This window comes from Nanorana parkeri, unplaced genomic scaffold, assembly GCF_000935625.1.
Source record: "Nanorana parkeri isolate BGI_ZX_2015 unplaced genomic scaffold, ASM93562v1 scaffold1933, whole genome shotgun sequence".
Taxonomy (NCBI): Eukaryota; Metazoa; Chordata; class Amphibia; order Anura; family Dicroglossidae; genus Nanorana; species Nanorana parkeri.
The window spans coordinates 62042-76942 of NW_017308201.1; the positions used below are offsets into that span (position 1 = coordinate 62042).

General features: G+C 42.5%; 1 protein-coding gene across 1 annotated transcript in view; it reads right to left on the minus strand.

The window, feature by feature from the left end:
* Nucleotides 1–14901, minus strand: part of LOC108800134 (nuclear receptor corepressor 1-like) — a gene marked incomplete at its 3' end in the record, with an annotated part of 110377 nt that overhangs the window by 60338 nt on the left and 35138 nt on the right. The window contains exons 2-5 of the mRNA XM_018572081.1: nt 7610–7784; nt 4100–4215; nt 2649–2838; nt 440–619 (exon numbers count right to left, since the gene is read on the minus strand). Coding sequence (XP_018427583.1) covers nt 440–619; nt 2649–2838; nt 4100–4215; nt 7610–7717 — 594 coding nt within the window. The remainder of the gene's footprint in view (nt 1–439; nt 620–2648; nt 2839–4099; nt 4216–7609; nt 7785–14901) is intronic.

Here is a 14901-nt window from a genome sequence, read left to right on the forward strand (position 1 = left end):
ATACCTGGATTCCAAAAACGGAATATTTGTCTTTATCAGACTGATATACTGCTACCGATATACAGTAGATCACACTAAAATGTTTCCTCCACATGCATTACTGTGGAATGTAGGAATCAGATTGTGTCTTTGGCTCCTCAGGGTCAGAAACACTCACGCTCAAAAGGTCGGCCTCACTCTGAATAGTAGGCTAAAAAAAAGCCATAGCAAACAATGAGATTCAAAATTTAAAATCTCCGAAAGTCAGTCTGATACTGGATGTTTGGGGGAAATGCAGATAATGGTTACCGGAGGCAGTTTTGAGAACAAGGGCCACTTAATAACAAAGTTTTAATCACTAAGGATGGCAGCGCAGTCAGCAAAGGGTTGATAACTGTGCTGCCCTACTTTTTTTACTTTACTTTGCTAGATCAAAGCAGAGTTTTCAGCAATGTCATACCTGTTTTTTCTTCAATTTCAAGATTTGTTGTTCAACTTTAGCAATCTCGCGGTCCACCCGATCCATGCTCTGTATCAATTCTTCCTTGGAGAGTTTGGAGGGGAATGCATCCTGGTCCTCACCTGGCTGCCCAGACAGGGGAGATGAAGGGGGCTCATGTTTACTAGACAAGCCCTGGTCCTTAAAAATACCAAATATTAACCATTAATTAAAGCTTACATTAACCGCAACCATATATATTTCGATGGTGCAAGCAGGATGGCATGACATTTGAATGGCAAAAACTCTTCTTCATTTTAAAACAGAAGTCCTAACTGCATCTAACAGCGGTACTTTATTTTAGTATGCTATAGATCACATGACAAGATCCATCACTCGAAACCATAATCTTATGCGTAATGCTAGTTTACTAGCACTGTGGCTCCACAGAATTTAAAATGAAAACACTCTCACATAATACATTGTAAATAACAGTGACCAAGATGTTGCTTACAGTTTGTGGGTGTGTTTGGAGATGGTCTATGAAACTTAAGAGATTTAAAGAGCTATCACCCAAGTTTTTTTTTCATCCCTTACACTATCCCACAGTGGACCAAGTGCATGGAAAACATTTTCTCATGCTGATCCATGGCTAAATTGTGCTGTTAATGGGCATTTTTTTCAGTCTGGAGCCCAATTTGTGGACAATCCCATTGGGTTTTACAGCACAGAACTTTTATGAAGTCCTTAGTCTTAAGCTGCTGTCATTCACAACACAAGCTGGCAGCTACTACCTCTCCCCACAATTGCAGGATGACGGGTCTGGACTCCGTAGTCTTTTCTCAGTGTACAAGGCAGAGAAGAGGAGGCTCAGAGCTAGATTAGATTAGTGCTATAGCTCTTATGCCCCTTCTCCTCTGTGTGTGCTGTCCATCACCGCCACCACTCCTCTTAGTACCTGTCAATCAGACCTAATAAAAAAAAAAATTAGTCTCCTTGCTAGCAACGTGGCAAGAGCAGTGAGAGAAGTGTGTTGTCAAGCTGCCGACCACGCTAACTCAGCAACCAAGGAACAGATTTGAACAGGACAAAGTGCTACATGGACTTTTTAAGGCGGGAATTTTCAAACAAAGTTGAAAAACCCTTTAACTTCTTAGTGACATAGGTTCAGAAAACGTTTTCGCTTCTGGGGACGGAGCAATTTTGCCATTTTTGCTATGTGTTTAACCATAATTTCCATCTTCCTCATTCATTGCACTACACATATTCTATACCGGTTTTTTTTAAAAGGACAAAAGTGTCCTTTTGATACGAAAAAAAATAAGAATTTCTATAATAAGCATATTGAAATTATTTTATTTCTTACAAATACAATTAAATGAGAATTATGGCTAACAAAGTAATTCATAATAAATTTATAGGGTATATCGTGTGTCTGGTATTTGTTTATTTTGGGTGTTAAAGATCACAAAATACAAGGAGTGAAATATCATTTTAATGTGGAACAATTTTAGAATGTGGCAAGTTTGTCTCCTATCGTCAAATAGCCTCCTCAGCAATATATTTTCTTACATTTTATTAAACTTACTTTAATTTTTTACTTTTCTTCAAACTTTTCTTTTTAATTTTTTTTAAACTAGGGGGCACCAAGAGGTAATTTTTTTATTTACAAGGGGTTTGACATTTAGCATCTCTAAGTAGAATACAGTATTCTGCTCAGAGATACTTTGTATCAGTTTGTAAACACAGCCAGCTAGCTGTTTACAAAACACAGTGAGCAGCTGCCGGCTGTGTGACTGTCACAGCTCTGCAATCCCAGCGATCAGCTCTCACTATGATCAGGAGAACTGTGACCATCTAATCAGCTGTTGATGGTTTGCCTCGGACCCTGGAGGGACCCATCAACAGCAGTATCTCAATGAGCTGCTGGTCCCTTCACAGACCATCGCTCATTGCCACGACTGATGGGAGTTATCCCGTCACCGGTCGTTAACGAACTGAACGAAGGTGACGGCATAATTCCGTAATCCTTTGGGAAGGGGTTAAGCAAAGATTGAAAGGCAAACTATGGACATTCCATAGTACAATATTTAAAATTTATGTCACACAAAAAAAACATTAGTGTTTTTTTTTTTGTGTGTGTAATGTGCTAGCATGTGCAAGCCCTATTTTATATTCATTTCTTTCTATGAAGGTGGTTTACTAAGGCTTTCCATTGTAAACATCATACCTTCTTAATATCCGCTTGCTGCCGAAGCCCCTCTGGGATGCTTGGTACAAGAGGCATGACAGAAGCCGAAGCAACTCGGTAGTGTGAATCTACCTGTTCTAGCCGAGGTCTTTTGGATTCCAGGGCTTCATGATCACTTTGTGCCACTGAATGGTACTGCTGCTCATACCCTGTTCTTCTGTCGTGAGGCCTGCAAAATCAAAAACAGGAAAAGGTTATACAAACGCCATAAGGGGTTTCATAAATCGGACAAAAAGGAATTCTCAGACCAAGATGAAGCAACCAAAAAAGGTTATAACACGTTCATAATAACCCTTAAATGCACATGCAGGCAATAAAGTTCAGGTGAGTAAAGGGAGTAAATGGTTGGGAGGTGAGTTTTAAACTGGCATTGTCCTAAAATGGGCAAAATGTGTCTTTAAGCATGGAATATTTGGGCAATATCTTTCTAGGTGTCTCTGGTAAATATAAATCGTATGGAGGCGGGTCATAACCCAACATCTGGCTTCCTGATTGGAAAGGAAGCCGGCACCATGCTCCCTCGGCACTGCCGGTCAAAGGGAAGTTCCGGTATACTAGTATCGGTGCATCCATGATTATAGCACACTATAGTGGTCTCTTCTGTTTTATTGATGAACCCATCTGAAAAGTAAAAGGTTTAATCAACGCCTAAAAGTGAACATAATACTACTTACAGAGGTGCATTGCTTAAAACACTCATGATAAGCTCCAAGTCTTAATTTATCAAGTGAAATAATTTCAAAACTAATATTTGTGCATGGTGTGGTCAAAAGGCAAGCTGCATTACCAGAAGCTGATTTACATACTTCGAAACACTTGAAAAAGCAAATTTATGCATAGCTCTGGGCTAAGCGGCTGGCGGCTTATTTTACAAGGAAACCAGATTTGTCTAGCAAGCAATCTGTTGAACCCAACAAGCATTCCAATGTGGTTTAACGGAGCGCTCGTATAGCAGAAGAATTTCAGTTGCATTTAATCAACGTGATTGAAGATAAACAGCGTTCACCTTAGCAGGTAGCGATCACACGTGGAGGCCTTTTAAGACTGAGGGCGCAGCTGAAACCACAGAGGGCTCTGCAAGTCAGATTTTGCTTTAGCTACCAAACAGAGCGACAATTGTCCGAATGAAGGAACTGAAAAAATTAGCTTTCCCTGCAGCTCTCCACTTACCTGAGTCAGCAAAGTAAAAAGCACTCATGTAAATACTACCTTCTACCAAATACATATAAAAGCTATGTTGGTCACAGCCCTTTTCAGCCAATATGATGAAAGATTGATCACTTCTTACAAAGAATATTTGTAATCCTTCAATACTCAAGTGTTTCTGTTAAGGAAACAGTCACCTGAAAACAAATTCCCAGCAAGCCAAAACTTCGCATGCCAGCAATTGGTGACTGGCTGAGTAATTTTTTTATAAAAAACAAGCATACCTATCAGACCCTGGGTGAAATTCAGACAACAAAGATGGCCGTCTTCTGAGCTGCTGTTGCTGCAATAGCTGGGAGGCTTCCAAATGAGCATTGCGGTACTCTGGTATGGAAAACTCCTGGAGGGGGAAAGAAAAAAAATGTTAAAAAATAAATAAACACCCATGTAAACATAAGAGAAGTGAAAGCACAGAATATGTTGAACTCTCTAAAGTGCCCTACTTCCATTCGCATTAGGTATGTGGGATTATCTGGTAGATTTTCTAAGGCTGGGTTCACACCTGGGCGTACGTAATATGCGTGTTTGACGAACGCTACCCGGCTGTATCCTAATGGATACACACGGAAATACGCCCCAAAAGAAGCTCCTGTACTAGTTCGAGCGTAGGGCGTTTTTCAGCGCGTCAAAACGCGATGAAATACGCCCAGGTGGGAACCATGCCCATAGGAAATTTTGGGATTTCACTGCTTGAGCGTTTTTCAGCGCTTCGATCAGCGCTGAAAAACGCCCAGGTGCGAAACCATCCTTAGGGAGGAGGAACTAGAAAATTAGGGTCAATAGCACATATGATCACGGTTTCTAAGTGGTAGAGTCATACCAGTTATTTTTAAAATACATAGGCAGCCTTTATTGTACACTGCATTTGGAAATTCTAGTTGCCTGGCCCTTACGTCCATCCAGAGATGTAAATTCTTTCCCTGGAACATGTAGATGGAGATTATGACACTGACTACAGATTTTGATTTCTTTTTTCTATACGGAAGAGAATGCATTCTTAAATCAAGTTTGCCTTATAAATGTCTGCAATAATTGCCACTTGCGTACAAACGCTTTGTCACGTCCTCTCTCAGTTGTCCCTATCCAAGTGAACACTTCCTGGTTTAGATGGCTTAACAGGGCTTGTAACCCGATTGGCACAACGAGCAAGCTCTAGAATAGTGTGTGCAAAAGAAGCTTCTTCTTGGGCAGAGATAAAGTGTGTTTTATTGACATGCTAAAATCAACACACTTAAAAATTGAAGCTTGGCAGAGGGCATCCAAGAGGCAATGTCGCAGACACCTCAGTATTACACAACAATCATTGAGTGCTGCATCATATCTGTTTAACAAACCTTACTGAAAGCAGCTTGCCACAATCTTGGAATACAACTGTTAGGCGGAGGATTGGCACTTTACACAACACATCGCACGGAGTGTAGAACACTAGGAGCATTGTACTCTATATCACGCTTCACTTTTTAAGAGTATTGTTTACCATTGTAGGGTTTGCTTATTGAACAGATTGAGTAATGTGGCAAGATCTGTCAGCTGAACTGAGACGTATTAACTTGCATGGGAACAAATGAGAGCTGAAAGTCAGAGTCATGTACAAGTGGTAAATACTGAGGATCTTTATAAGGTTCTGCGACGTTAGATTCTTGACTTGATTAGGTTATACTTACACTTGGGTTCACCAATTGATACGCTGTAACATTTCAGAGTAGCGCTGACACTGAATTGTTTAAATGATATTATATACTGTAAGATTTAGCTTCAAATGAAGAATTTTCCAAGGATTCAGCCCACTAAGAACGCATTTCATTTTATGGCTCTTTGCCCATTTTAATTCATTCAAAAATCAAAGTAATACAATGTTTTGCTCATGCAGGATTTCTTTAACTAAAAAATAAAACACAAACTGTAAACTGGTTCCTTGAGTCAACAGACTTGATCTGTTGCCTGCTCACATACAGTCTGCTACAGGTGAAACTCGATTAGAATATCGTGCAAAGTTCATTTATTTCACTAATGCAACTTAAAAGGTGAAACTAATATATGAGATAGACTCATTACATGCAAAGCAAGATAGTTCAAGCCGTGATTTGTCATAATTGTGATGATTATGGCTTACAGCTCATGAAAACCCCAAGAACCCCAAATCCACAATCTCAGAAAATTAGAACGTTACATGCAATCAATAAAACAAGGATTGTACATAGAACAATATCGGACCTCTGAAAAGTACAAGCATGCATATGTACTCAGTACTTGGTTTGGGCCCCTTTTGCAGCAATTACTGCCATTACTTTTGCACGATATTCTAATTAAGTTACATTTTTAAAATGTAACTGGTTGGTATTTTAATACCATTGATTAAGAGTTTATCCTTAAAACATACTCAAATCTGTACAAAGGAGGGGCCGAAAACTACTCTGCCGGCAGGTTACAAAAATAAGAAAATTACAATCTTAAATTTAACCTTATCTGCATTTACTCAAAATTTTACTGCAAACAGCTGCTTTGTCCCATGACAATAAACTGTTCCTTAAATAAATCACTGTTACATAATATGGCTGCAATCACGTCCAGCAAGCTCACTCATAGCAGGATCTGATGAGCACTAAAAAAGAATTAACAGCCTGAACAGGCAGAATGTGTCTCAACGCAACACCCCCTATACTTTTATTTAATAATCAGGAAGGGAGGGCATCCATCATGCTAATGAATCATCAAGTAATACATCTCAAGGCTAGTCTGCAATGACCCATAAAACAGACAGAACCGCCAATGTATTTCTCTCCAACCCTTATGTCAATATTGAGAAGCACAAAATATTAAGGATTATATTAATTTTCTCTGGAATAACTAAACAAAAGTAATTGCCATCCATAATTGTTTATTCCATATTTAATAAAAAACAGGCATTTCTTTTGATTCAACAGAATACTTACAGTATGCCATACGGACCTGGCATTTACAGTTCTACTATAAGCTGATGGTACATTACTTGAATATCAGAAATGCTGATCTCCTACAGGCATTCTCTAGCAACTAAAGCACACCATTTCTCAGGGTGGCTCTCCTGATGGTGTTAAGTAGACCAAGCCTGTGCAATTTGTGTTGGCACGACCACTTGTAGCCTCCATTGTGTGAATGTTGACAGGCCGACAATGCAAGAGACCAACTTAGAATAAAGGACCAAGCGCCATTACCCTATACCAGAAGTGCCTGAACACAAACTTTCATGGCAGGATTACCAGGGTTTTTTTTTTTTTAATTTGCCAATTTAAAAATATTAAAATTCCCTTCTGAAATGACTAACATGTTAAATCTCGTATGAGCTTTTTGTGATTGGGTTTACCTATACTTTGAACCCTCAGGCTAGTTCCTGTCCAATCATTTGGGCAGCATGTCAAGCTGGAAACAGCTGAACAATTAGCCTTTTCTCAGATTCAGGCAAGATCCCCTTATTCTTCTAAACAGAGGATAACTGGATCAAACATGAGTCTAAAGAACACCCTCTGACACGCACAGAGCAGCTGGCCTCCTACAGCTGATAATGCTGCCAAGTAACCTCACAGGGGGGTGAAGGGAAGCTTCAATAAATGTAAAAATGTTCTTATTGCAATAAACTACAATGGCCCAGTTGCAATGTCAGTTACCTTTGAATGTAAAATCTTTCTTGCTGGTGGATTATTTTAGCTTATATTGTATAGTATACATATAGTATTGAAGTATAGTAAATTACTAACCTGCTGGTGTCTGCTGCTGGAGAAGGTATACTGGACTGGGTGGGTGGAGTAGCGGCTCTGCTCAGTGCTAAAAGCTCCTTGGTTAGGAGGATACCCTGAACTTGACATACTGGGAGACAAAGCCCTTTCTGATGAAAGGCAAGGCTAGTGCAGAATCATGTTTTCAGGAAACCACCTGTAGAAAAGAGATATGTTAGTTCAGCTGATCAGCAACTGATAAACCAGAAGTCAGCAAAGCTTAAAGTGATTCAGTTAAATCTTAAAACTGCATTCAAGTAACTTAACTATTAGACCCCATTCACACTGAGCTACAACAAAATAAGCAGATTTAAGCTGAGCAACATTGAGGTACATTGAGCTACAGTGGACATTTTGTTGCGCTTCTTTTGGCAGTCTATCAAAGTCGGTTTAAATCGCACAAAAATGGGCCATGTTCGAGCAACAAGCTTGAGCTACAAGTGACATTGAGCTTTGAGAGATGTGAGCAGCTCCATTGAAATGCATTTGGATGAGCTACATTAAGCTTCATATTTGAGCGATGTTTGAGCAGAAATTGCGCTACAAATCGCTTCAGGGTGTATGGGGTCTTAAGAAAAAAAGGAGCTGATGTGTGTATCGCTCAGCTGTAGGTCCTCAAATCATCTCTGAATTGGTGCTGACACTGTCCCTCCTTTTGGAGGGTGGCTATTTGTGTTCCCCACAGTCCTGTGTGTGTTGTAAAGTAGCCACCACTCCAAGCTCATTCCCGTGATGGACTACAATCTCACGTTTAGTCAGCTAGATTGTACTGAGATTGAAGTGTCCCTGTGAGGAGTTTTCCATTACTTCCTGTCCTGAAAGGAAGTGAAGTGAAATCTCCCCAATAAGGCGACAAATAGCAATAAAAAAAAAAAACTAAGATATGTTCTAACCCTCCCCACACATATAAAACTAAAGTTTAGACTCAAGCTGGGCATTACATTTAGGCTGGGTTCACACCTCGGTGTACGGAATATGCGTGTTTGCCGCGCGTTTCGACTGCGATTTGCGGTAAAAGAAACGCGCGTTTCCGGGGGCTATCCGGCTGTATCCCAATGGATATGTGCGGCAAATACGCCCCAAAGAAACTCCTGTACTTCTTTGGGCGTAGGGCGTTTTACAGCGCGTTCCTACGCGCTGTAAAACGCCTAGGTGGGAACCATGCCCATAGGCAATTATTGGTTTTCACATGTTGAGCGTTTTACAGCGCATAGGAACGCGCTGTAAAACGCCCAGGTGTGAACCAGGCCTAAGGCTGTTCACCAAATGGCTACTTAATATTAAAAAAATAAATTAATCTTAATATCTTAGCTTAATATGTTAAAAGGTAAAACAGCTGCACATGAGCTAACAAGAGAAAAAATATAAAGAGAAATAGGACATGTGGGATCACAGAGCATGGACAGTCGATGAACTCTGTAACTTCCGTGTCTTATCAGCAGTCAGACATTCATGTCAAGGATATTATTTTTCTTGGTAGATAACAGCGCTGCCCTAATCACATGCAGTCCAGGGCAAGCCAGTCAATAAATCCGATTAGCCACGATTTACAAAAGGGTAATGCAAACGGCATTCTCCTTTCTGGCATTTTTTTGCCAATTTATTATGTGTTTTTACTACCGGTAATTCATAAATGCCGCATTCACCCTTTAGTGTACACATTGATGCTCCCCCACACTGTGCAGCTTTCAATCTTTTTTATATAAAATGTAGTCACAGTGCCTTAAACCTGAGTTTTATAGACGGTCATGTAACAATCATCCAAGCCCTTTTCTCGCTTCTGCTGAGCAATGGTCAATCAGTGCAAGGGAGACCATATGGCACTGCAGGGAATAGAGCTGCTGCTCTGGATCTACTTGTCCTAGTAGTCAGTGTGGCTGGGGGACTGGTGGTGGGCTTGCAGAAAAACTTCCTCTTTTAGCAGCAGACAAATGCTTCTTGAATACTGCTGTGTATGTTGAAGTTTTGAACATGAACTAGGTGTTTGCTCCCCTTCCCCCTCCCTCTGGTCAGTGTCATTTTTCCATGGGTGTAACCAAGTAGTTGCATCAGCATGCAACTAGAGCTGCAACAGTTAATCGATTTAGTCGATTAAAATCGACGATTGAAAACGTTACCAACGTTTTCGATCGTCGATTCGTCGGTTATCAATTGATTTCCCTGTTCGGGGCTCTACACGCGGCCTGAAGCACACGTCACACGCTGCTCACGTACCGCTGCGCCCGCCGTGCTCACAGGACACCTCCCACCGCACGCTGCTCCCGCCGTGCCCACAGGACGCATAAGCCACGCCCACCGCTGAAGCCTGTTCGCGGCTCCACACTCAAGCCCCGCACGCAGCGCACGCCACGCCCACCGAACGCGCACGCCGCAGCGGTCCAGCTCCCGACGCTCCTCACATCTAGCCGGGCCGATCACATGACGGGTGCCGGGGATGTGAGCGTGACGGGTGTCAGCCGGGGGACGGAGACTATGGCTGGGGACGAGCCGGCATCTATGGAGGGAATGCTCAGACAGTAAGTGCCCCGACCCCCCCCCGGAGCCTGGGACCCAACACTGTGCACCCCAACCCACCATCATACCCATCCTCTGCACCCCAACCCACCATCATACCCGTCCTCTGCACCCCAACCCACCATCATACCCGTCCTCTCCATTCCATCATTATACCTGTCCTCTCCATCCTTGCACTCTATTCCACCATCATACCCGTCCTCTCCATCCCTGCACTCCATTCCACCATCATACCCGTCCTCTCCATCCCTGCACCCCATTCCACCATCATACCCATCCTCTCCATCCCTGCACCCCATTCCACCATCATACCCGTCCTCTGCACCCCATTCCACCATCATACCCGTCCTCTGCACCCCATTCCACCATCATACCCGTCCTCTGCACCCCATTCCACCATCATACCCGTCCTCTGCACCCCATTCCACCATCATACCCGTCCTCTGCACCCCATTCCACCATCATACCCGTCCTCTGCACCCCATTCCACCATCATACCCGTCCTCTGCACCCCATTCCACCATCATACCCGTCCTCTGCACCCCATTCCACCATCATACCCGTCCTCCCTATTCCTGCATCATATCCGTTCTCTCCAATAACGCCAGCTATAGAGGAATACATCAGATCCCAGCAATAATACATTATAGTATAATGTACTATTGCTGCGATTTGCTGCATTCCTCTATAGCTGCTGGTATTCTGCACTGTGCCGCTTTATAATGTACTATATTGCACACCACACTTTTTTTTTTTACTTCCACCGCTCCAAGCTTGCTCCCGTGATGGACTACAATCTCAATACAAACTAGTAGTCCATCAATGGAGACTTTTTTTTTTAATCCGATCGATTAATCGAACTTAATAATCGGCTAACTAATCGATTATGAAAATAATCGTTAGCTGCAGCTCTACATGCAGCATCTAACGAAGACATAGGAGACGTGCTACTGACACCCACTGCAATACAGGGGGTGTGCCTATGACAAGCACTCGATGTGCAAATGGTCTTGTGCAAAGCTGGGCGTCAAAGAGACAGAACGTGCGTAGGATGCCCTTTGAAAAGACATCTGAGGAACTCCAAGAAAGATACACATACCACCTGCACTCCATACAGAGCTACAGCCAAAGTGAATATGGTGGTGCTCGTAGTGAACACCAAAGATGGCGCCATGAGAATCCACAGAAGAATAGAAGAAGTCACCAGCACCAGTGCTTCAAGGTGCAAATGCACTTTTATTAAATGAAGCATCACATAGGTCATAAAGCCATCGTTTTAGGGGGCATGCAGGGTCCCTTTCTAAAGGTGGCACAATCACCTGGCAGAGTAAAAACTGGCAAGGGAGCAGAGGGAAGACCTACACATGAGGCTGGCGATACTGCTTTAAAGCTGTAGGAGAAAAAAAAAAAAAAAAATCTTGCAGTGGGGCTACCCCCTGCAATCATTAAATGCTCGTGGTAAAGGATTTACTTACCTGATCCCCGCTCCCCTGGCAATCGGCACTCTCCCCAGTTTCCCCCTATGCTCCAGTTTGTGGACTGTGCCTCAACGTCCTCATGGTTAATGCAGGGTCCTGCACTGTACGTGAAGACATCCGCAGGCCTTTGACTACTTGGTAGTAGGGCGAGAAGAGCCTGCAGGTACCGGTCTTGGAGTCAGCAGGAGCGGAGATCAGGTAAGTAAAAGTCCTTTTCACAGCTCCCTTACACAATGAATGAGCAGTTAATGCTTGCAGTGCAGGGTTAGCCCCCACTGCAAGGGGAGTTCCCCCCCCCCCCCCCCCCCCAAAAAAAAGCTTTAAATATATCACCACCAAACTGCATTTGTGTCAAACAAAAATTGTAACCAATAGGAAATTAAAAAATCTTCCCAAATACAAGCAGAGTAGCTGTGAACTGGGTAAATAAATGCTCATTGAAGAGATTTTACAATGTAGTTGTCTCTAAAATGAAAGGATATAACACTAGAATAGACTTACTGGCCTTGTACAGATCTGCACAGCCGGGGCCCGTGGTATAACTTATTTCACGCTCATCATTTAGTTTACATTAACTGGAAAAATTAAAACGTACAGCTGTTATTTACCTTCTCACTCGGCTTTTGTGTGATCACATCTCAATAGGTTTTTGTGAAATCTTGCAAACTCCCATCATGCCTTCATTTTTTTTCTTTAACAAACAAGAGAATGAGGAGGAGAGGAAGAGAACCACTTCCTGTAACCCTGTCCTCATTGAGGACGTGGATATTTAGACTCACTAAGAAAGAATATTTAAGGAACAGAGACCTATCTGATAAAATGAATGCATACAGGGCCTACCATATACAAGAAACTATAGGATAATGTTCACTGCAGCCAAAATGAATAATCAAGTATCAGGCACAGCTACAGTCTAAAGATGGGCACACACCTTACAACCATGGCAAGACTTTTGTCTTGCCATGGTTGTAAGGTATTTGAAAAAACGTACAATCTGCCTATCTTGGACAGGCAGATCGTACTTGCGATGATCACAAGCCCGCCCCATTGAGGGGCAGGCTTCCGATGACCGCAATGCTAAACAGGCAGTGTGCGCTTGCGCACACCGGCCCGTGCGGCTTTTATCTTGCGAACATGCCACACACCCGCCGACAATCGTACGATTCTCGGCGGGTTTTCGAACATGTTCATAAGATAAAAGTCGTGCAACCTTACAGTAGTAGAGGTCGCACGGCTTCCACACACCTTGCGATAATCGTACGATGGCGGGATTTCCCGCGATTATCGTGCGATTTTATCGCATGGTGTGTGGGCACCTTAAGATTATCCCAAATCTAAAAATTTAATCCACAAGCTTCACCAACGAAAAAAAGAACAGAAAAACTTCCTTTTCCTCCCCTGAATGAGACAAATCCTCTTTCATATGTGCCTAACATGCTATTTATTTAATGTGCCCAACATCAATCCAGAAAGCAGTGGACAAGACTAGGTCTGGCCAACTGTTGAGACTAGGGCTGCAACAACTAATCAATTTAATCAATGAGAATCGGTCAATGATTCTCCTTACCATCTTGCCTTGAATTGTATTGCGACTGTAGTGTCTTCCTTATATTGTAAAGCGCTGTGCAAGCTATTGGCGCTATATAAATCCTGTATAATAATAATAATCGATTAGTTGATTCCGATTAGTTGAATCCCCCCTTATCCTCCTCGTTGGGAGCCACTGCACGCAGCCGGCGCCCAGTGGGGAGCAGAGACTGATGTGCCCTGTGTCTCCTCTGCTGCCCTGGTTCCCACTTCTGCCGGTGGTAAAAAGCAAGCATCAAGGTTTGCCATCCAGTGGCTGGGAGCAAAAGCCAGCCTTCTATTGGTTATTTTAAATTGCAATAGCCATTAGCAGGCTGGCTATTGCACCCAACGTAGACAGATGGAAGGTCCCTCTGCACTCCCTACAGTGTTCCCGGCCAAGATTGCAATGGTGGTGCTCGCATTGACAAACACGAATGGCGCCGTGCACATCAGCAATGAAAAGCACGAATCACCAGCACTCAATAATATTCAGATAATAAATGTCCATTTATAAGGACAGGTCGTCACAATCAAAAAAACAACGTTTTGGGGTCGAACAGGGTCACTTCATCAGGGTGACAGTGTGACTTGTCACACTGTTACCCTGAGTGGCCCCGAAACGTTTTTTTTATTGTGACGACCTGTCCCTATAAATGGACATTATCTGATTATTATTGAGTGCTTGCGATTCCTGATTTTCATGGCTATTGCACCCGCCCACTGCCTGCTGTCAATCAGCAAAGGAGGAGCTGAAGGAGAACTATTGGCTACCGAAATTTAAAATAGCCAATAGCAGGCTGGCTATTGCTCCCAGTCACTGCCTACTGTGTTTACATTCAGCTGCCTCAGCAGGCAGCGATCATTCCCCAATGAAGAGGAAAGGTGACACTAGGGGTCTAATAGACCCCTAGCGCCACCATAAAGAGAACCTGTAACCTCCAATGTGCTATCACATAGGGGTCTATCACCAATTAATAAGTCAGAAGGGAGCTTATTGACTTAAGTTGGCCATACACTAGTAGATTTACGAACTAATGTTCATAGGAAAGCTCTTACTTTACCAGCCAATAATGCCATCAGACACTTGACGAAAGATTATCTATATTTTGTTTGATTCTAACCTTTGATTTTGGAATGAATGGAGTTTCCCCAAACAAAAACCACATTCACTTTTAGAATTTTGTTCTTTTAAGAAACATTTTCCATACGGCTCCTTCGAGTTTTTTTGTCCCTACTGTCAAAATTGTTCGATCAACTAATAGAAAGTCAAAAGAGAGTTCTTCTGTAATTAAGTTATTTTGAAAATCTAAGCATTGTATGGCCAGCTTTACCAAGAAGCCATTAGTTCCTGGATGACATGCTTATTCCACACCTTCATTACAGCTACATGGAACAAACATATAAGTTGGGACCTGTGACTTCACTAGTTGTCCCTGGTCAGTCACTCTGTACAACCAGGAAATTATTTCTCTCACAAGAGGAAGAAAAAAAACCCCCAAAGAATACACTAGGGCAGCATCCGCATTTCTATCATGGCAGGTTTTTTAAAAGATTGTCAAACGAAATCTGTTCACAACTAGGCGTTTTTGAGCACTAGTATAAGCGCTTTTAAGCAAGTAACCCCATGATTTTCAATGTTCTCTGTTCACATCTGAGCAGCAAAACGCCAAAAGTAAATGCAGTAAAAAAAAAAAAAAAAAAAACACAAGCCTC